The sequence below is a fragment of the Monodon monoceros genome, unplaced genomic scaffold, assembly GCF_005190385.1.
Source record: "Monodon monoceros isolate NGI ecotype Baffin Bay Population unplaced genomic scaffold, NGI_Narwhal_1 Super_Scaffold_9, whole genome shotgun sequence".
In the NCBI taxonomy this organism is placed as follows: domain Eukaryota; kingdom Metazoa; phylum Chordata; class Mammalia; order Artiodactyla; family Monodontidae; genus Monodon; species Monodon monoceros.
The window spans coordinates 18,639,264-18,661,216 of record NW_021703786.1 but is presented as its reverse complement, the minus strand read 5'-3'; the positions used below and the strand labels follow the sequence as shown (position 1 = coordinate 18,661,216).

At 54.7% G+C, this 21,953-nt stretch overlaps 2 protein-coding genes across 3 annotated transcripts; one reads left to right on the top strand and one right to left on the bottom strand.

The window, feature by feature from the left end:
* Positions 1-9,336: 9,336 nt before the first annotated feature.
* RND2 (Rho family GTPase 2) lies at positions 9,337-12,916 on the bottom strand. 2 transcript variants are annotated; one of them, XM_029212623.1, is made up of 5 exons: positions 12,666-12,916; positions 12,102-12,189; positions 11,179-11,288; positions 10,368-10,502; positions 9,337-10,159 (listed from the first exon to the last, which is right to left on the bottom strand). In XM_029212623.1, the coding sequence occupies exons 1-5, from the start codon at positions 12,765-12,767 to the stop codon at positions 9,893-9,895; spliced, it is 702 nt and encodes a 233-aa protein (XP_029068456.1). In that variant the 5' UTR covers positions 12,768-12,916; the 3' UTR covers positions 9,337-9,892. The 2 variants fall into 2 exon arrangements, with proteins under 2 accessions (XP_029068456.1, XP_029068455.1); XM_029212622.1 differs by having other exon boundaries at positions 9,340-10,159; positions 11,179-11,342; positions 12,666-12,774.
* A 1,986-nt stretch (positions 12,917-14,902) lies between these two features.
* Positions 14,903-21,804, top strand: VAT1 (vesicle amine transport 1). The gene is made up of 6 exons (XM_029212593.1): positions 14,903-15,402; positions 18,349-18,556; positions 18,957-19,127; positions 19,232-19,321; positions 19,877-20,118; positions 20,276-21,804. Exons 1-6 carry the CDS (start codon positions 14,992-14,994, stop codon positions 20,357-20,359), a joined length of 1,206 nt encoding a protein of 401 aa, XP_029068426.1. The 5' UTR covers positions 14,903-14,991; the 3' UTR covers positions 20,360-21,804.
* Positions 21,805-21,953: the final 149 nt, after the last annotated feature.

The window sequence follows — 21,953 nt, the reverse complement described above, 5'->3', positions numbered from 1 at the left end:
GGATCTGGGCAAATAGAAAATTAAGGAGAACTGGAGAGAAAATTGAGAACTGTGGAGAGCAGGGATTAGGGAGGTGCAGGAGGAAGCAGATCCTGAAATGAGTCTCAACGATCGGGAAAATCTAAGTAATGGTTTGAGGGGCTAGAAGAAATGGAAAACAGGAGAGACTCCCTGCACATTATGGGGGCCAGCAAACAAGAGCTCTGGAGACCTAGTTTCAGGGACCCAGAATGATAAGGCAGTTTAACAGGCAGGTTAGGACAGTGATTCTCAAACCATGGTCCCCTGATGGGGAATGGGGTGGAGGGGGTGGGGGCAGGCAAAACCTGTTAGATATGCAGATTCCAGGGCCTCACTCCAGACCTACTGAATCACAACTAGGGGAAGAGCCCAGCAGTCTGATTCTGAAGCAAGCTCAGGTTTGAGAACCACTGGCTTAGTGTAAGGGGCTGCTAATTGGTATAAAATGTTACCTACTGTCTATTCTTTTGTCTCTAGGAAGATCTTGGGCCTGTTAAGGAAAACTAAGGTTCCCAAGCTGGTGAGTGGTTCTTATCTACAACGTTGCAGCAACTAGCTCCAGTTGACTCCAGAATGGCTCTTTAAACAAATACAAAGCAAAGGACAAAGATTAAATTATATTAGCAACCTAGGAGAAGAGCCAGACTGCTTAAAACAACAGCTAGAGGTTTAGGAGGTTTTATTAATATTTAAATTGCAGTGAAACCACAGCTGCAGCTTTTGACTCCAGCATAGAGATATGCAAATGTGGCTTTCCAAAGAAAGGCAATTTCAGACAGCCCTCCAGGTAATGAGAACAAGTAAAACAAATGATTTTGTAATTTACCTTTATTGACTGATGGAGATCAAGGTACAGACAATCCTTACCCAGCGAGAGTCGGCCACCAGCGGGCCCTGTGAGGGGAGAATGGAAAGCTGGCCTGGAGGGAGAAAGGCAGGGAGACACAGAGTGATGACAGGAAAGGCCCAAGGAGGGCAAAACAGGAGGCAGGTGGGAGATGACTCAATTAAAAAGGAAGAGAAATGGGGTCTGTGGACCATCGATCTTGCCAGCTCTCAGGAGCAACAACAATAATCATGAGCGACTGTCACGTGCCACACTCCTAAGTGCCAGGCACTATTCCCACCTTACCAATGAGGGAAATGGCACTTTGAGAGGTCAGGCAACTTGCCCAAGATCACACCACAAAAGGAGGTGGCAAGACTTTGATGCAAACAAAGATTTGTGTGAGGCTAAACTGTGCTGGGAACCAGTCCTAGGAGGTGATAACAACAAGGTTAATGACTGAGGGGGCCACTACGTGCCCGGTTTCGTAGTGGACTCTCTGTATGCTAGGGTTGTGGAAGGGAGGGAGGAGGAGCTTACTATTCAATGGGTGGAGCAAGGAGGCCACCGATAACCCTTGCAGAATTGTGTCTTCTGGTTCGGAAGCCCCTTGTGGGCTGTGTGGTGGGCTCTGCCTGCTGTGGAGGCACCTCACGCCTCCACATTATGGGGGCCGACAAACAAGAGCTTTGAGACTTAGTGTCGGCACCCAGAATGCTAAGGCAGCTTTGACGTACAGCTTAATGCAGTGATTCTCAAAGCATGGTCCCCTGATGGGGAATGGAAGTGGGGGCTAACGACATAGTCTAGGAACTTGTTAGATAGCGAATTCCAGGGGCTCACTTCAGACCTCCTGAATCAGAAACCGGGCATGGGGCCAACAATCTGTGATTCCGAGAAACGAGCTCAAGTTTGAGAACCACTGGCTTAGTATAAGGGGCAAAGCATCTCAAGCTGGCTCTTGGGTAGGATTTGGCCAGGTGAAAAGCCAGGAGATTCCAGAAGTCCCAGTTAAGAGCCCCCAACTAGCAGAATTAGGGGGAGGATCCAGAAGAAGATTTGGGAGAATCTTCTAAGGATCTATTTCTCTGACCCACCCAGTGTCCCCAGGCTGTCCCTTCTAAGCCGAAATCCATCCTCACCAGTGCCTCACCTGCTGTTTCCTTTCAGGCACCCTGGCCACCAAATATGGGGACCCACAGATTTTGCTCACACTCTGTCTTGTCCTCAGCGAGTCCTGCTCTGCCAACTCTGCAGGCCCAAATACTGCCCACCCCACCTCCTCCACAGAGCCCTCCCCACTTCCAGGCCAGAATCTCCCCGCTCTGAGCATCCCAGAAGCTTTGCTTTATTTATGATACTTTCTTCCCTCAGTAAGTTATTTTGCACATACTCTATTGTCTCTATTTGACTAGAAGGTCCCTATGGGTAGGATTAGTATCATTTTATCTTTGTTATAACCCAGCTCTGTTCCTGGCAGACACCCTGATGGGTACTCAATGGATATTTGCTGAACGCAACAGTTAAAGAATGAGTGAATGGACTCATTGAGTAAAGGCCTTATCCAGCTGCTAGCCCCACCCTCAAGCACTTTAGTCCTGGAAAACAAGCCACGTTCTGCCACTGAGGGTGCTAATTCCCTTCAATCCCTCCCACCCGTTTTTCTAGTACCCAAATTTACTCCAAAAGCAGTACGAGAGATCTAAACGTCCAAGAATCACTCTTCCTCTTCTAAGCCCACACCTACAGATTTCCTCCTTGATTCTCTTTTGCCTATCATGAAGCCTACTGCTTTGTGATGAATCAAACCAACACCCACGCAGACAGAGAAGGTGTTTCCTCTCTCCATGTGTCCTCCAGCAGGGCCTCCTCCAGGCTAGATACTCAAGCTAGATAAACTGCTATGCCATCATCACTGGAGAAATAATTAGGATGCTCATGATAATCTCTTTGCAAGTTCAAAGCCCTGGCACAACCATTATTTCTCTCTCCTTGCTTGTTCCCTAGGAGATCACTAGGGTTGAGATTGTTATCCCCACTTTATAGGTAATAAAACTGAGGTCCATGGGAATTCCCTGGCAGTCCAGTGGTTGGGACTTGGCATGCTTTCCACTGCCAAGGGCCTGGGTCCAGTTCCTGTTTGGGGAACTAAGATCCCACGAGCCGAGCCACACAGCAAAAAAAACAAAAGCAAAAACAAAACTGAGGTCCAGGGCCTGGTCAAAGGTCACCCAGTGAATTGATGGCAGACCTGGAGCTCGCTAGCCCAGGACTCCCTATTCATTAGAACACAGATGAAAATGCTCTCATTATGGTGTCTGGGCTGTGCCTTGTCTGAGAGAGGGAGTGTGGAATCCAGTTGAGTGCGGGTAGGGGCCAGGGAAGATAAAAGAAAGTTTGTGACCCTGTAAAGTTTTTTCTCTGCAATGCTGCAGCAGTTGGCACTGGTTAATTCCAAAAGAGTTTTTGTGGGGTTTCTTTGTTTGTTTGTTTGTTTGTTTAAAGCATTACTACATGTCCCAGATTAGGGAGGAGGGAAAAAGAGGTGAATCCAAAGGTAACACAGACACACAGGTAATCAGATGTTTACCATCTTTTGAAAACAATCTAAAACCAAATGGCAAGAGAAACTCAAATTACAACTTATGTCGGTCTTCCCAGCTGTTAGGCTATAGGACTTCTGCAATAAGCTAGTGCCAAGTGGGTAGAAAATCTTCCCTTGGTGAAGCCTGGAGCTTGGTGAGGAGAGGTCTCTCCTGGAGGCAAAGGGCTTTGGGGGCCGTCTCACGGCGCTCCACAGCTGCCAAGGTGAGACGCCTGCTGGTGGGGCCATCCCCAAGTGCCCAGAGACTCTGAAAGCCATGGAAGCCAAGATTTGTGCTGGAACCTCCTCTGGTTTCCAACCAAATGTCAGAAAAATTAAGGAAAAAAAATCTCTACAGCAATTCAAGAGGCCATTTCCTAAAGATGTGGCCCCAGGGCTGTGCTGGGGAAAGCACTGATGATCTTTCCCTTCCCACCAAAGCCCGAGCTTTCTCCCTGGGCTCCATTCTAAAGAGCAGGCCTTGTCCTCTTCACCCCAGGCCAGCTCTGGGCTTTTCTCAGCCTTAGCCCAACACCAACCTCCATTACTCCTCGACCCTTTGCTGAGGCCTCCGCAGCTTCCCTGTGCCACCGGAGCTTGAGCTTGTAGGGTGTGGAGATGGGCAGGAGGGCCTGACACCCACGCCCAGAGCGGTGGTGGTTGCACAACAGTGTGAACACACTAAATACCACGGACTGTACACCTTAAAATGGTTAATTTTATGTTACGTGAATTTCACCTTAATTAAAAACAAAAACCGAGCTGCCCTGGGAGCTCTTTGGGGGTGGGGAGAGAAGCTGGGCCTCGCGGAAGCCGTGAGGGTAGAGCCCCCTTGCCGGGAGTGGCAATGAACGACAATGGGAAGGGCAGTCTGGGCCTGCCCCCTCCTCCTCCAGGACCAGATGGGAACTGGGGCTAAGGAGAAAGGCCCAACTGGGGCAGCGCTGAAGAGAGGCACTCAGTGAAAGCAAGGAGGCCGCAGCCGCCGCTCATTTGCATCATAAGTGATTGGTTTTCCCTGCTCGTCCCTCATTAGGACACAATGGACAGTTGTTTGCTGGCGCAGCGGATCTATTTACCAAGGGAGGGAGGACACAGCAAGAGTGACCGATGGGCCATAGTAAGTTGCTGGGGGGGGCGGGGGCGATCCCGCCTCCTCTCCCCTGCTCCCCCCACCAACCCGCTGCCACTGGGACTCCTGTTCTCACACAGTGAGAAGGGACCCAGAGAGCAAATCAACCCCTCATTTTACAGATGAGGAGACTAAGATGCTAAGAGAGGATGAGACTTGCTAAGGTCAAACAGTGAGCATGGCAGAGCCGGGGCTTCTGGAATCCACAGTGTAGATTCTAGACTCTCACTCCAGGGCTCACTCCACTGTTTGCAGTACCTTCTCCACTCCCAGCTTGCGGCTCTGTGTCTCTGTGGTCTATCCTTCTGTTCCAGGCCTTGGGTTCCATCACTTCTCTCTCCTCTGTCTATCTAATCTCTTTCTCTGTTCCTGCTCCTCTCTGTATCTTTACCCCCAGGTTTCTAGGCAGCCGGGATAATTACTAAACTTCTAATTTGCCCCTGCCCTAACGAGCGTGTGTCTGGCAGGAGAGGCAGCAATTTTGAAACTGTCTTGGTGTGTTTTAGGGATAGGTGGGGAGAAAACAAATATGTGTGGGGGCCTATTGTAAACCAGGCACTAAGACAGACACATGACACATTTTATCTCATTTCTTCCTTTCAGTCTTGCAAGGTGGTGTTCTTGGAGATGGGAAAATGAGAGGCTCAGAGAGGTTGGGTAATTTGCACAAGAGCACTCAGCTGGCAGATGGCAGCTATCTGATTCAAAACCCACCTCACACCCTGGCGCAGGGGCTAAGCAGGGTAAGGGCCCCCTGATTCCAGGCTCATGGGAGGCAACACCCTTGCTGAAGGAGGCCACTGCTTTGTTGCTCCCCTCTGGGCAGCACCTGCCTCCCCCCTCCCTACCTTCAGGCTCCCACCTTCCTCTGGGCCCCTTCTGCATGGTGGTGAAATCGCACAAATGCAAGCTTTTGCCCCTGGTGGGAGTGGGGGACTGGGGAGATAGCAGGCAAGAGGGAGAAACCTGACAGACCCAGACGGTGGCAGTCTCCCTCCTGCTGACGCCCCCTCCCACTTCCCTGTCTGCCCCTCCCCTTTGTGGTTCAAGCTTGCCAGCCACTGCCTCTGTCTCATTGTGCTCTGGGGGAAGGGGAGAGTCAGTGAGTGGGTGTCTGTGTGCATGAACATAAGGCCTCTGGGTTCATTCTGACACTGAATGAAAAACTCACCAATTATTCGTCCAATCTCATTAATATGCAGACAGACATCTGTTATTTAGGAGTCAACAGCAGAGGCATTTTCTTGGGGGGAGGGGCACTTATGTACGTGTCCCTCTTGTCTCTTTGGCTGCAGGCGGCGGGTAGCTGCTTGGGAATCACCCCACATGCCTGGACCTGGTGCCTCCCCTCTCTCTGACCCTCACCCCCAGCCTTGAGGAGAGGGAGTAGGGGATTGGCTAGAAATGGAGAGAGACCTGGGAACCCAGCTGAAAGGGGGAAAGGGGGGAGAGGGGCTGCACTGTATAGAAGAAACTCCTTTGTTGGCAGAGAGGGAGGGGGGGGATACTCAGAAGAGCTGAACCCCTTTCCTGGGGAAGAGAGAGTAGTGTAGGGGACAGCTGTACCAGGACTGCCTGCCAGGGTCCTGGTGTCCACCGGGAACCTGCGGGACATGACCCCTTCCCCCCACCTCCCACAGCCTGCAGGACCAGTCTGCGTGTATCTGGAGTGGGGTCGCTATGGCAACCTGGTGCCCTCACCCAGACTTCAGAAAAGGTAATGGGGGGAGTTCAGAAAAATGGGGGACCAAAGGATGTCCTTTGGAGGAGTCACTAGACCTCTCTCTCTAGCCCTCAGGATAGGTATGGGGACGAGACACCTGACCTGCCCCTTCCTGTCTTCTGGCCTTCCTCCAGTCTGAATCCCAGCACAAGAGGCCCTCTCCAAGAAGCCTTTCCTTATTCCATCAGGCCCAGTTCAGAGGCACTCAAGCCTGGATGTGCAAGTTGTAAAGAATAAAGGTCGGTATCAGTTCAGCCCCCTTTAAAGGGTCAAACAACTTCTCTACATCCTTTCTCCTCTCTGAATCCTCCTCAGCAACACAGTGAGGCAGATGTGGCAATCAGCTCCCTTTTCCAAGTATGAAAACTGAGGTTCAGATGCCTGCAGGGCCTCACTAAAGGCTCCCCAGGGAGGAAGCAGCAGAGCTAGGACCCAGGCCCTCGGACCTCTGCCTCCAAATATTAAGCGCTTTTCATGACTGTCCCTCCTGGAAAGGCTGGAGTCATAAGGGGATGACCCTCTGTCAGCTGCAGCATGTCAGGTGTTAGACCAAGTCCCCGCCCCCACCCCGTTCCTTCCTTGCGCCTCCTCCCTCCAGGGCAGGCTGATTGCTGAGGTTAAGAAACACTGGCGGCAACACAATGTGATTAGTTGTTTATTTCATTAAATGATTAACGAGGCTACATTGTTTCCCAAAGGGGTGTCCAATTTGTGGGGGAAACAGCTGCAGAGGAGGAAGCTGGGTCTGACTCCTGCATCTGGGGTGAGGGGAAGGTCCCCTCCTTCCAGCCTGCAGGGGCCTTTGAGGATCTAGGAGCAGCCCTATTCCCTCCTCTCACCCTTTGGGCTCCTCAGCCCAGAGGCACAGACCCCTCTGTAGAGGAAATAAAACGTCTGGCAACCCAGACCTGCAGAGGGGACCAATATCTGTTCCCGGTGGTACTGGAAATGTATTATAAACTTTAGGGATTCCTCCAGCTGATTTATCTTCCTAATTATGTTTGTTTTAGGCAAATACTGAAATGTGTTTGCATTCCCTGAGCATGGCAGGAGAGGGAGGTTGGGAGAAGAGAGGGGGTGCAAACACTCCGTACTTTGAGCCTGGTTTGTACCAAAGTTCAAAGTGGAGATGAGAAGCCACAGACAAAATCCCAAGACAGTGGTATATCAGGCCCTTGTGGGGGAAGGGTCAGGCCTCTGGGACCAGACTGAGGTCCGCCTAGCTGAGCCCCAGCGCTCTCCAGCACCCTCAATCCAGGACTCAGTATCCTTGCAGAGGATCCTGGAGTCAGCCCCTAACCAGGTCTCAGTTTAAGAGGGTAGGGTGCCCGGTGCCTTTGAAGCTGTCCCAGAATCCTTGAGGAGATTGGCTGAGATGGACCAGGACAGGGTCTTGGAGGAAGAGGGAGGATAAGGAGTGTTTGATGAGCCAGGAGTGGGTGGGGATTTCCTTTCCTCTCAAGACTGGACCCTGGCATAGGGAAGGGAGAAGCTATTTTATTTGTTTGTTTATTTTTTGGCCACACTGCCTGGCATGCAGGATCTTAGTTACCTGACCAGGGACTGAACCCGTGCCCCCTGCAGTGGAAGCACAGAGTCTTAACCACTGAACCGCCAGGGAAGTCCCGAGGGAGACGCTATTTTAAATGACACATCACAGAGCCAAACCCCCTAGACACCCTCCCTGTGCCCCCCACCCCACGCCCACCCCAGCCCCCCATCACCTCATCCGGATAACCATCTATCCAAAAACCAAATCTGGTCCCTTCATTCTCTGCTTGAAATCCCTCATGCTGCCTCACATCCTCAGAATGAAGCCCTGGTTCCCTTGTGGGCCCTGCAGCGGCCTCCCTGTACCTTCCTAGTCTTGTCTTCCGCCCTCCTGCCATGGCAGCCCCAGTGGTGCCATGCTCTTCCTCATCTCCACGTGTTTGCACATGCTGTACCCTCTGCTCAGAGTGCCTTTCCTGCCCCTTCCCTGCCTGGCAAACTCCTCTTCAACCCTCAAGGACCTGGCTCAGAGGATGGGCTTCTGAGGCTGTAAGGAGCTTCCACAACCAAGGAACCATCACACCTGGGGTACCTCTCTTCCCCACCGGGCTGGCCTCCAGAGCACAGAGACTGGTCCTTTCAGAATCCCAAGCCAGTGTCTGGCACACAGTTGGTGCTCAGTACACATTTGCTGAATGAATGAGGGAAAGATGGGCTGTGAATTAGGTGGGGATCCCAGCAGATGGGAGGGTAAGGTCTGTGTTCTCTCCCAGAGTGTGTCTGAAGAACTGGCTGGGGCTGGGGGAGGGGAGAGCCACGGATGGTTCCTGGGGGAGAATGTCACCGAAAAGAGGCCAGTGGGATCAGAGCCAGGGAGGGAATACAGGACAATGTGAAACCAGACTCCGGAGAAAACAGACCAGCACTGTCTTTCCAGACAACAAGTGCTCTGGCCGGCCCCTCCACGGTCTTTCCTTCTGTAGGGGGTTGGGGAGGTGTGACCCTCAACTCACATCTTGTGCTCCCTCCAAAATCATCAAGGAGCTCAGGATGGAAAGAGGGAGAGAGCCCCTGCCCCAGCCTCCAAGGAGACCCCAGAATCAAACTACTGTTCCCTTGGGAAACCACTCTGTACAGGGTCACCCTGATGTGGAGGCTTTTGATGCCCTCCCTACACCCACAGCTCCCAGGGCACCAGCAGATTCCAAGTTGGGGCTGGACATGGTGAGCAAGGGGCCTGGACCACTTCAGCCGGATCCTTCCCACATTAGCAGGGGCCCCAGTTGGGCTGAGTAATGAAATGCACATCAGTCCACTTTAAAACCCCCTAAGGGCTTTAGGATTGTCTGGCTCATTAACTGACATGAATATTCCCAAGATATCTCTCTCTCCCGCCTCTGGCTCCGAAAAGGACACTGCTGATCCAACCCATAGCTTTTTCCTCTACTCCGTCTGTGGGCATCGACAGGGAAGTTCTTACTGAAGTCTAGCTTTCCCTCCTGCTGCTAGAGACTGGTAGATTGTTTTTTTAGAAAGCAACAAAACTAAAGCCACAGTCGTTTTCCATGGACATGGGCTTTATTTGGGGACTCTTGGGGGAAGGGAGGGAGGGAGCTAAGACTGGTGGGTAAATCGGGGGAGAGGCTTCTCAACTTGCTTTTTAATTTAGTGCATGTTGCCTGGAGGTTAGGATGAGTGAGAACAGCTGTAGAAGTGAGAGGAGAGGAAGAGGGAAGGTCAGAGAATGGACACTTTCCTTGGGGAAGGAAGCCAGGACCAGGATATGGGAACTGAAGGTGGGGAGGGAAGGCACCCTTCATATACTGAGACTCAACCAAGGTCACCGCTTGATGCCAGCTTCCCCAACCCCCTGGCCCCATCCCAGCTCCCAGCCCAGATGCCTGTTCTGCTAGTTCCCTCAACTTGCCTTGGAGAGGAGCTGAATGAGGATGTGGGGAATGGCGGTACCCTTCTGCCTCCAGCTTCCCTGCCCAGGAGAACTGCTCACTCGCCCACCCTAAAGTCCCAGGCAGAGTCAGGAGGTCAGGAGGCCGGGGGCCAGCAGGGGGACAACTGTGCCTACACCTTCCCTCCTCAGTCTGCCCACGGGGCCCTTCACATGAGGTTGCAGCTCTTGGCTCTATCCTTGTGTATCTCGCCCTCGTTTCCGGTCCCATTCCCGTTTCCCCGGTCAGGCCGTCCTGCCAGCTGAGTAGATCGCTGAAGTCCCCGGCGTGAGTCAGTACGGCGCAGCTGCCTATGGCCCCGGCCGAGGGAGGCGACTGTGGCCACGTGGAAGACATCTCTGACGCTGCGCTCAGAGGACCGGGAGGAGCACTCCACGTAGGACACGGCCCCCACCTGCTTGGCCAGCACAGTGCCCTGGAAGGATGGAGTGAGTGGAGAGAGTTACAGGGCTTAGCCTGCAGCTCAGCAAGGGGCAGGGAAGCTGAGGGCAGGGGGTGGTCAAGGGATCAGGTCAGAGGCCAGGGCAAGGGATTAGCCAAATAGGGTGTTTTCAAATCAGAGGCTGAGAGGGGCAGAGGTGAGAGGTCTAGGCTGGGACTAGGTCAGAGATCAAGGGTCCCACCTGTTCATGTGTAACAGGGATAAGCCTCTGCTTGGACAGCTCCCTCAGTGTGGCCAGGTCGGTCCGCATGTCTAGTTTACAGCCAACCAGCACAACCTTGGCATTGGGGCAAAACTCCTGAGTTTCCCCTTGCCACTATTTGGAGGAAGAAAACAGAGTTACGTGGGGGCAGAAGGCAGCACGGGGTGAATCCTTGCTCACAGCACGCAGAAACCATGCACCTCTCTGGGCTCTCCCATGTAAGTAAGCAAGGAGGTGAGAGTGGTGCGCTTGGGCTGAAAGCAGGAAGGGTGTGGGAGAAGGGAAGGGAGGAGAAGGCAGGGGTGGGGCCCTGCTTCTACCTCAGTGGCCATAAAGGGTCTGCCATCCCCTTTCCCAAATTTGCTCCTGGGAACAGACCAATCCCGCCCTCCCTTCCCCTCCCTGGGAACTGGGGCTGCCTTAGCCGACTTCTGTCCATTCACCATGGGCTTTTCTCATGGAGGTAGGGGCCTGGAGAGGAGACCACAGGGCTTTCCTGAGCTCCAGCAGCAGCATTCCTATCCCCTCCATCTGGGGCTCCCACACCCAAGGAGATGGGGAGGGTGGACGAGAAGTCCCTTGAGTACTCCTCCCTGTTGTCCCCCATCCCCCCCAGATGTCATATCCAGCTCTGAGGACTGATTTCCAGGAAGTCGGGGGGGGATTGGGAAGGGTGAGAGCTTCACACACACTCTCCGTGATGGCCATGCTCAGCTGTAATTCCCTCCTCCTGGCCCATGTGTTTTCTGGTCCCCCTCAGTCTAGCCGTCCTGCTTCCCTAGGCTCCCACCTTCTTGAGGACACTGTCCAGTGTTTCTGGGCGGCTAATGTCGAAGCAGATGAGCACAGCATCCGAATCAGGATAGGCCAGAGGCCGGACGTTATCGTAGTAAGAGGAACCTGAGAGAAGACAGGGAGGGGGGGACAGACGAGGGTCCTGAGTGTGCAGAAGGCCTGGAAGGGAATGGGAGACCTTAGCAATCCTGGTCAAGGGACTCTGAGCAGAGAATGGAAAAGAGCAGGTATTAATACCCATCAAGGAGTCTGTGTTTCTCCAAGGAAGGGAGTAGACAGAGGGGAGGTTAGATGGCAGAAAACAGCTCTCCACTTCCCTAGGGGGTTCTCTAAAAGTAATCATTCTTAATCTTTTCTGAGTCTTTGAGAAGCTCATGAAATCTCTCAACATTCTCACAAAATTTTGCATGTGCTTTCTGGGCTTTGACAGACATTTTCTAAAGCTCTCCAGGGGAGCCAAGTAAAAATTTAAAACAAAACAAAAAATCCCTCCCTTTTTGTAGGGGGAGGGGCAGGGGCAGAGCCCTCCCACCCTCCCGGGACTTGATTTCAGATTTCTATAGTTCAGTCTAGAGAAGCAGTTTCCTGCCCCCGAAAGAAATTCTAAATGTCTTTCCTAAACCCAGCCCTATCTCCTAAGAAACATGTTCCAAAATAAAAGCCATTCCTTCCCAACTTTCCCAGGTATGCAGAGTGGAGCTGAGGGGATGGTATACTGGGCTTTCTCCTTCAGGGCAAGGTTTCTATGTGTCTCTGAAAGCTCTGCCTAGTTTTCCTGGCTTTAAGCAGAAAATTAATTTTCCTTCCTCCTAGAATAGGATGGATGGATTGGGTTGACCTGGAGCCTAAGGGTCTAGTCCAGGGAGGGAGCAGGGTGGGGGCCTTGGAAGTCAGGGTGACCCCGAGGGACTTGGCTACCTGAAGTGTCCCACATGTTGAGCTCAATGCGGCGCTTGTCGATCTCAAAGCTCGCGGTGTAGTTCTCAAACACGGTGGGGACATAACTCTGCAGACACGAATGGCTCAAGATGAGATCCTCCAGTGCTCACCCCAGACAAATGCCCTCCTCATTCCCACACCCCGTGCAGCCCAGCCCGAGGACACAAGTTGGTCCGGTGTTGGGCAAAGGGGAGATCCCGGGAGCAGCTGCCTCAGCGTAATCTCTGCTAGGCTCCCGGACCCCCTCCCGGTCCTTTCAGGCCCTAGTTCTTCCCCTCTCCAATGCCCAAGACCCCCGACATTCCCCTAGCGCCCCCTCCGGGATCCTCCGGTTCTCCCAAACCCCATTCATCTCACCCTGCTCCCCAATGCCTCCCACCCAAAACCTCTGCAGTCCTTTCAGAAACCCCAACGCTTTCCCCAGTCCTCCAAGCCCCTCTCTGATCCCTGGTTACCCCAGCACCCATTTCCGTCCGTCCCCCAGGCCCCAGTCACCCGCCCCCGCGGCCTCAGCGCCCCCCTCCCAAGACGCCGGTTCCTCACCCCGGGGTAGGCGTCCTTGGCGAACACCTGCAGCAGCGCCGTCTTGCCGCACTCCGCGTCCCCCACCACCACGATCTTGCAGCGACCGCTCTGCCCCTCCATAGTCCCGGCTACGCGCCGGCCCCCCGCGCAGCCCCCCTCCCGAGCTCCGCTGCCGCCTCCCCCGCCGCTGCAGCTGCAGCCGCTCGGGCCGCCGACACCGGCATCTCTCGGGCCCGCGCCGAGCCCCCGCCCGGGGCCTCGGCCCCCCTTGCGCCCCGCCCCCAGCCCGGCGGCCGCGCCCCCGGCCCCGCCTCCCGCCCGCACTGCCTGGGGGCGGGGCCCAGAGGAGCGGGGCGGAGCCCCGGGGAAACTGGGGCTCAGGAGAAAGGTTCTAGCGCGCGGGTTTGGTCTAGTGGGCCCCTGCGGGTTTGGGACGTGCTGAACCGGGTTATTAGACTGAGTTGACTTCCCTAGCGATGGGGGAGGGGCAGAGTTCGGGGAAAGTTCTGAGGGGTAGGGTGGGAGCTGCACAAGCGCGAGGCTTGGGCCTTCTGCGTACCACGCGTGAACGCCGGTGTGCTAGTGCGGACACGCGCGGGGGAAGCCATCCACTTTCTGAACAGAAGGGGGCGCGAGAAGGTAGGGGGAAAAAGGGCGACTTTTTGGTTCGGTCTCCCTCCCCTACTCTAAAGTCCCGGCAGGGAGTCTTGGGGATGTATAGGCAAGGACTCCAACACACCCACCCGGACAATGGTGACGCCCTGGCTTTCCGTTACCATGGCAACGGACGGCCTGGCCTGGGGCTGCGGTGATTTAACCGCGGGCACGGGCGATCAGGGAAGCAAGGACAGAGTTTCTCCAGCCAAGCGCAGGGTGGAAAGTTTTGGGGAAGCTGCGTCCTCTGGTGGATGCTTCGGGGAGACGGAGACGGGGACAAAGAAGAGGAAGATAGAACTGCCCAGGGTGACAGCCCTTCTGGAGCCAGAGACAAGCTCTAAAGTGATTTCAGGCTTGATTCGGAGTCTAACAATAATCAAACCTCTGTTTTGCATTTGCATGGCATCTTTTACCGTTTAAAAGCGCTTCTTTAAATAGAGGATACTCGATTTAATTTTATCTTTACCATGCACCTCTCTGGGCTCTCCCATGTAAGTAAGCAAGGAGGTGAGAGTGGTGCGCTTGGGCTGAAAGCAGGAAGGGTGTGGGAGAAGGGAAGGGAGGAGAGGGCAGGGGTGGGGCCCTGCTTCTACCTCAGTGGCCATGAAGGGTCTGCCATCCCCTTTCCCAAATTTGCTCCTGGGAACAGACCAATCCCGCCCTCCCTTCCCCTCCCTGGGAACTGGGGCTGCCTTAGCCGACTTCTGTCCATTCACCATGGGCTTTTCTCATGGAGATAGGGGCCTGGAGAGGAGACCGCAGGGCTTTCCTGAGCTCCAGCAGCAGCATTCCTATCCCCTCCATCTGGGGCTCCCACACCCAAGGAGATGGGGAGGGTGGACGAGAAGTCCCTTGAGTACTCCTCCCTGTTGTCCCCCATCCCCCCCAGATGTCATATCCAGCTCTGAGGACTGATTTCCAGGAAGTCGGGGGGGGGGATTGGGAAGGGTGAGAGCTTCACACACACTCTCCGTGATGGCCATGCTCAGCTGTAATTCCCTCCTCCTGGCCCATGTGTTTTCTGGTCCCCCTCAGTCTAGCCGTCCTGCTTCCCTAGGCTCCCACCTTCTTGAGGACACTGTCCAGTGTTTCTGGGCGGCTAATGTCGAAGCAGATGAGCACAGCATCCGAAGATCAATTAGATTAATTAGAGCAAGCAACACCATCACCACTTTACAGAAAGGACGATTGAAGTACAGAGCTTTAACAAAGTCAGATGGTTCGGTCACCCTGCTCCAAGTTTGCCACTGCAAGCAAAGAATGGGTCTCATATGGGTCGTGTCAGAGCCTGAGGAACAACTCGGTTGGGTTCCGCTCCACAGGTGGCTGGCTCCCCACATCTGATGTAAGCTCAGGTTTTGGGATCGTCCTTCAGATTGTCCCTTAATATATTTTTAGCTTAATTATTATGAATAAATAAGTAAATTAACTCGCAGTCTTCATGATCCCAAGAAGGACCTCGCGTGGGCCCGTACCCAGTAAGCGCCTCCTCTCCACTTCTCGCGCTCGCGCCGCACCTGCACGGTGGCCCTGGCCCTTTAAGTCCGCGCTCGAGGCCCCGCCCCCGTCCCGGCGCCCCGCCCCGCCCGCTCGGAGTCCGCAGCCTTAGCAAGTCCTGACTCGCGCCCCGCCTTCCCCAGCGGTGCACTCTCGGTCCAGCTGTGCGCGCACGTCGAGCGTCCCAGCCATGTCCGCCGAGAGAGAGGTAGCCGAGGCGGCCACCGTGGTGGCGGTGGCCGAGGCAGGGGCTGGAGAAGATGCCTCTTCGCAGCTCCCGAAGGCGGAGGAGGCAGCCGGTGACGCCCAGCCACCCGCGGCCTCCGAGGGGCCCGTCGCCCCTTCGCCGCCGCCGCTGCGCTGCCTTGTGCTCACCGGCTTCGGTGGCTACGACAAGGTGAAGTTGCAGACCCGGCCGGCCGCTCCCCCGGCCCCCGGGACCGGCCAGCTGACGCTGCGCGTCAAGGCCTGCGGGCTCAACTTCGCCGACCTTATGGCCCGGCAGGGGCTGTACGACCGACTGCCGCCGCTGCCCCTCACTCCAGGCATGGAGGGCGCGGGCGTGGTGATCGCTGTGGGAGAGGGAGTTAACGACCGCAAGGTGAGCGGGCCAGTGCAGGGCAGGGCAGGGAGAGGCTGCGCGGGCCACGGGGCAGTGGGGCACGAGTGGGCGGGCGCCATAGGTGTGGCAGAGCCGGGGAAAACTGGCACGAACCCGGGTAGACGGGCATGGAAGACGTAGGAAAGGAGCCTGTGCTCTGAGACTCCTGGAAAACTGGATTTATATTTGGGGGTGGGAGGTTGAGATGAAGTAATTGCCCCCTCCCCAAACATTTTAATTGTGGCCGCCGCCCCGAAACGGTGCTGGTGCTGGGTGGGTGGGGAAACAATAAGGAGCCTATGCGCATGCGCACAATAACCTTTAAGGCCCCTTCCCACCACCCGTGAAACCTATCTTGTACCCCTGCCCACTAAACACTCCGCGGGTAATTGTGGTCTGTGACTCTGAGTGACGGTCGGTACCTTTTTCCCGCGAGGGAGCCCGAAGAGCTATGTAGTCGGGGTTGGGCGGGGGCGCAGGGCCGTGCCAGAGCCCTAGTCACATGCAGCCCCGTGGTCTGTGGGGGTGTGAGGCGGCCCCTCCCAGAGCAGGGCCTTAGAGACAGGCACGCCCATCATGGAGGAGAGGGAGCCTGCCGCCCCTTCCTCCCGCGCACCGGCCTTATACTGCCAGTCTGATCGGGGGTGGGTGGGGGTGAGAGTGGGGACGGGGTGGGGTGGGGGGCGAGACTGGGTGTCTGGATCTTTGTCTTGGGCTCTCTGTCTCCCGTGACTGCACTGTCTCCTCCTCCGGTGACTCAGCCAGCGGACCACGGCCCCGGGCTGCCCTTGGGAACTTTGGGCGGAACCCACCTCTGTCTTCTCGTAGAGGACCCTCTACTGAGAAACCGGGCCGGTGCCCGTTTGGACTGGGGAGGGGGGTGTGGCACCGTGAGCAGGTTGGCCCAGCTCTGCCGGTCTGTGACTCCTTTTTGTTTATCATTAATCTTGGCGACAGCCCCAGGCACCGGAGAGTTTCAAGTGGCCAACTTCTTGAGAGACTTGGGGTGAGGCCTTTGCACGTCATTTGTTTAGGGGTTTCTTTTCAAATCTGGCCCCTGCAAGAGAGACTCATCAAATGCAGACTTTCTTCTTGCCAGACCTGCGGGTCCCAGAGCTCAGAGCTGGAATTTTTGGATTTATTGTACAGGCATACGTCTCCTTCCTCCTTAAAGGGCTTCTCCGTGGAATCAGCTCTGGCCCCACCCTTTCCACTGACTTCTAAATAATCCTACTCTAAGAAGGTGCTAAGAAGAATTTTTTTTTTTTTTTTTTTTTTTTTTTGGTGGGGGGAGTAATAGTTCATATTACTGCTGAAGGCCAACCACCTAACCTCTTCTCCCCACACTTTCCGCTTCGTAAATACAGGATATCCTGTCCAGGGTAAGAATATGATGTAAGAGGCTGGATTCGGAGGGGAGAGCCCCCGCTCCCTCCTGATATCTGGGCTGGGGAAGGGTCATGGGCCTGCCCTGTAATGGGCTGAGGGGTGAGCATTAGCCTGGGTAAGTGGACCTTGTTCTGGGCCAAATCTGCGACTGGCCACCACCTGGACTGACCACTACACTTTCCCCAGCTCTCCTGGGTTATTTCTGAGTCCACTAGTCCTGAGTCCTGGGGTGGGATGCTTCCATTGCTCAGACCTCATCTCAGGCCAGTGCTTGCAGAGAAAGGTCCTACTCTGCCCTCAGTACTCCTCCTCAGTGGAGTGTGGACATGAAAAAGGGTATGTGTGGGAGTCCCATGCCCCTGCCCCATGGATCCCAAGTCTCGTTAATGTACAGAATTCCCATCATTCCTGGCAGGGACCAAGACAGACTCGGATTGTCCTGGAACAGCACCCACACCTCCCTCTCCATGCTCTTCAGAGGACCATGAGAGGCCTTCCTCTGGAGACTGACCCCTTTCCCCTATCCTCCCCTTGACCCCAGTTGTTAAACTGGAGGGGAAGGCTCTGCTTCCTTTGCTCCCTTTCCCTCCTGCAAGGAGGCTCTTGTGCAGGTGGCTGAGGGTATGGGGAAGGGGAGGGGGGATGCCTTTTCCTGGTAGGTGGGATTGTGTGGCTCTCCTTGGCCATCACTCCTCCCCCCAGTCTCTGGGTGAAGCTTCTTTCTGAGCCCCCAGTGGCGGCTCAGATACTTCTCCTGAGGTAACAGCCCTAACTGCTCAGAGGCCTTTACCTGCACTTCGGTATGGTCCTTACAGCATACGGCCCTCTTCCTTCAGTTAATGGATTGGTGACGTCCCCTCCTTGCTTCTGATATTGTCATCATTGTTGTCCTTATTATCAGCTAACACTACGAAGTTCTTACTATGTGTCAGACATTAGGCTAAAAACCACTGATTTTTTGCTACTTAATCCTCGTTAACTGCCCTGTTTTACAGATAGGAAAACTGGGGCTCAGAAAGGTTAGATAATTTTTATTTGCCCAAGGTCATAGTGTCAGTAAACAGTGGAGCCCATTTTTTTTTAAACCTAAGCAGTTTGGTCTCTTCAATATTTCATGCTGTAAGCTTCTTGCACTCAGGGATCTTACACAATAATAAAGTGTAAGATCTGTAAAATGGAGATAAGGATAGTATCTTCCTCAGGGGGCTGATGTGAGGATTGAGTGTTTATATGTAGAGCACTTACAATAGGGCCTGGCCTTGGTAAGCAGTCAGTAAAGATAAGTTGTTATTGATGATATTATTATTACTATTGTTATTATTATAACCATTACCACGAGTACCGCTGCTGCTTGTACTGTTACTTCATTGCCAGGAAGAGGGCCTTGTGCATAGTAGAAGGTCATAAATTACCAGTGGGTGAATGAATGAGTGAATGAATGATGCTCTTTTTCCATTTTTTTTTTTTTTTTTTAAATTAAAGTATAGTTGATCTACAATGTTGTGTTAGTTTCTGCTGTACAGCAAAGTGAATCAGTTTCTTTTTCCATTTTTCAAGGTCGGGGACCGGGTGATGGTGTTGATCCGGTCAGGCATGTGGCAGGAGGAGGTGACTGTGCCTTCGGCCCAGACCTTCCTAATGCCTGAGGCCATGACCTTTGAAGAAGCTGCTGCATTGCTGGTCAATTATATCACAGCCTACATGGTCCTCTTTGACTTTGGCAACCTACGGCCTGGCCACAGCGTCTTGGTACACATGGCTGCAGGTGACAGGCACCCTCCATTTATCCCCTTTCCTTACCCCACCCAGATCTCCTTCCGGGCCTCTTCCCTGCTGCTTGTCTGGACTGTTGTCATGGCAACACTAGCTGCCTCAGCCTATGGTGCCCAGAGGCCTCTGCAGTGTTGTTGCCGTGGTAGCATTCAGGCACCAGGTCCAGCCTGGTGTGCTACCCATAGCAACGTGCCCTTGCCCAGCACCCCCTCCTTGCCAGCCACCTTCCCCCCAGTTCTCAATCTTGGAAATTAGACATGGAATGATGGGAGAAAGCCTCAAGATGAGCCCAGGCAAAATGAAGGTGATGGGCTGGATCCTTGAGAGGTGAGAATGGAGAGTGGTGGCTGGACGACTCTATATCCCCTCTTTATGAAAGTGTCTTGCTTTAGGGGGTGTGGGTATGGCTGCCGTGCAGCTGTGCCATACAGTAGAGAATGTGATGGTGTTCGGAACGGCCTCAGCCAGCAAGCATGAGGTGCTGAAGGAGAGCGGAGTCACACACCCCATCGACTACCACACGACTGACTACGTAGAGGAGATCAAGAAGATCTCTCCCAAAGGTGGGGTCAGGGAGTGGGAAGGGGTAGGATGGCATGGGACAGGGAGGGGCGTCTCCAGATCTGTGAATCCTAATGCTGTTCCTGGGCCCCCTACTTTCTGACAGGAGTGGACATCGTCCTGGACCCTCTGGGTGGGTCAGATACGGCCAAGGGCTACAACCTCCTCAAACCCATGGGCAAAGTAGTCACTTATGGTGAGTTAGTGGGCCGGGGCTGGAGGGGGAGTTAGGGGAAGCAGGGTGGGGTCTGAGGGGTAGGATATAGGGGCCCGGGGCTTTTGAATGCAGAACGGACAGAGACTCCGGTGCTCTGTAGGAAGCATCACGGTTAGCATGGTGCTGGATATTGCATTCACATTGCTCCCTCCTGGGTGTAGCTACTCTCCTTCTCATTCATGAGTCATAGCAAATTCTGTGTTCTCTCTGTGTTCTTGTTTGGGGATTATTCCTGATGCAGTATCAACCAGTCTGCCTTCCTCTGTCCTACCTCCTGGGCTTCTTGGGCAAGTTGCATTTCCATTTAAAAAACTACTTCACACCAAAAATAAATATATAAAGCTTAGAGCAATCTTTGAGTCGGCTAGAGTCCATCTGGGCCAGGTAGCCAGCAGGTGGGAGGTTCTCCTGTCACTCCCGGGTGCCGGTATGGATAATTGTAAGGGGCCCGCAGGGGGCAGATGAGCTTGGATCCAGACACACAGGAATGTGCCTGGCACCTGGATTCACAGGCTGTGTCTCCTCGTCCCTCAGGAATGGCCAACTTGCTAACGGGCCCCAAGCGGAACCTGATGGCCGTGGCGCGCACATGGTGGAATCAGTTCAGTGTGACAGCTCTGCAGCTGCTGCCGGCCAACCGAGCCGTGTGTGGCTTCCACCTGGGCTACCTGGAGGGCGAGACGGAGCTGGTCAGCGGTGTGGTGACCCGCCTCGTGGCTCTGTACAACCAGGGCCACATCAAACCCCACATCGACTCCGTGTGGCCCTTCGAGAAGGTGAGTGTGATGGCCCTGCAGGGAGGGCCTGGATGGGAGCCGTGAAGGCTGGGGTCCCTAGGGGAGGAGTCCTGGGAGGAGGAGGGCTGACTCCTTTAGGCCGGCTCCCTGGATGGGCCGAATGGCGCTGGGAGCAGAGTCTTGTCTTCCTCTCCAGGTGGCGGATGCCATGAGGCAGATGCAGGAGAAGAGGAACGTGGGCAAAGTCCTCCTGGTGCCTGGGCCGGAGAAGGAGAACTAGGCAGGGGGCTGGGAGACCCTCAGGGCCCGGGGAAGAGAGAAGCTGGGAAGCCACGTGCTGTTGGCCACCAGACCCTCGTGGTTCATCCTCTATCACAATGCGTTGCCCTCTTTCCCCCCAAGGTCTCTGCGGTGATGTCCTCTCCCCTGTCCTGTTCTTCCTCTTTAGTCAGGGCTTCCCCCTCCCTACTTCCTGCCCTCTGAAGAGGTTGGGAAGTGACCACTTGGATGTCTGGGCCCTGCCAAGGGGACAGGGAGGGTCAGAGAGAGGCCGGCCGCTTCCTGCCCCCACCCTTTCCCCGGGCCTCGCTGTGCTGCTTTTGTGCCAAGGTTAGCCAATCCCTTCCCGTCCTGTTCCCTGTGCTTCCGCCTCCGCCTCGTCTGCCCTCCTGCCCCCGCCCCACACCTCCCCAAAGAATCGAAATGCCAGCTCAGGATATGGGGCCAATCTGTGTGAATCCAGCATGTCCCTGTGTCGCCCTAGTGTCCCTTCAACCCGGGCCAGCCAGCGCCCACCTTGTTGTAAGGCCTCGTCCTCTTGTCCCCAATTTCTCGAGCACAATCGGCTTCTCCCACCTCCAGGGGTTCTGCCACTCTCCAGCAGGGGTGCCTCTTCCAGCAGGGGCGGGAGTCAGACCTGCTGCCCTAGGTCACCACTCTATGGGAGGGACACGGAGCCCCCTCCTCTTCACTGAGTTCTCTGGATTTGTTCTCAGTGCCTTAGCAATGGAAAGCTTGCTTGTGTGTGTAGGGGTCCCTGCCTCATACCTCCTCCCCCCGTCCTCCCCAGTGCCTTCCTTGTTCTGCTGGAGCTGGGGTTTCGCTGCTCCCCAGTCCCATAGCACTGCCAAAAATCTGTGTGTGTGCCGGTGTGTGGGGGGCCAGCCCCTAGCCTCCGGGGGCCTGTGCCATGTCCTGTCTCTGGGGCTGTCATTTCTCTATGGTGGTTGAGGCGAAAGAGGCGGGGAAGCTTTTTCAGCCTTGCAGCTAAGTGTGGCACTTACCAGCCAGAGCTCTGAGAGGCGATGCCATCTGTCTCTTGTTCTGGGACCAAAGTAAAAATCGAAGCACGTTCCCCATGTAGTCACGGAGGACCACTGTCTCCTCAGAGCAGGGAGGCAGCTTTTCAGACTCAGCCCCAAACTTTGTTTACATGGGTGGGGAGATGGAACAGGGGGTCAAAGCGGAGGTTTAGGACCTGGGCCACTGGAACCAAAGTGGGGACTTCCCGGGGCTAGGGGTGTAAGTCCCTCTGCCCTTGGATCTGGAATTAGGGCGGGTTATTGCCCAAGCCACTGCCATTGGGAGGTGGGGGGAGGGGCTCAGCCTCTTCATCACCTGAACGAGGCCTAAATGTGTGAAGTGCGATTTTCACTTTTGTGTACCCACCCCGTTATGGTTACCGAAGCTGCCTTTGTGTTTGTGTCAATAAAAAGCCAAACCCTGGGTCCTGGATGTTGCCTCTGATAGTGGAGGGGAAGGGGAGCTTGTGGAAGGCCAGTGCTGCTAGTGGAAGGCTAGGGTTTCTCCCTCCCCGCAGCCTTCTTCCATGGCCTAATCGAGTTTCCTTTCTTGAAACGAAATGAGGAAGAAGA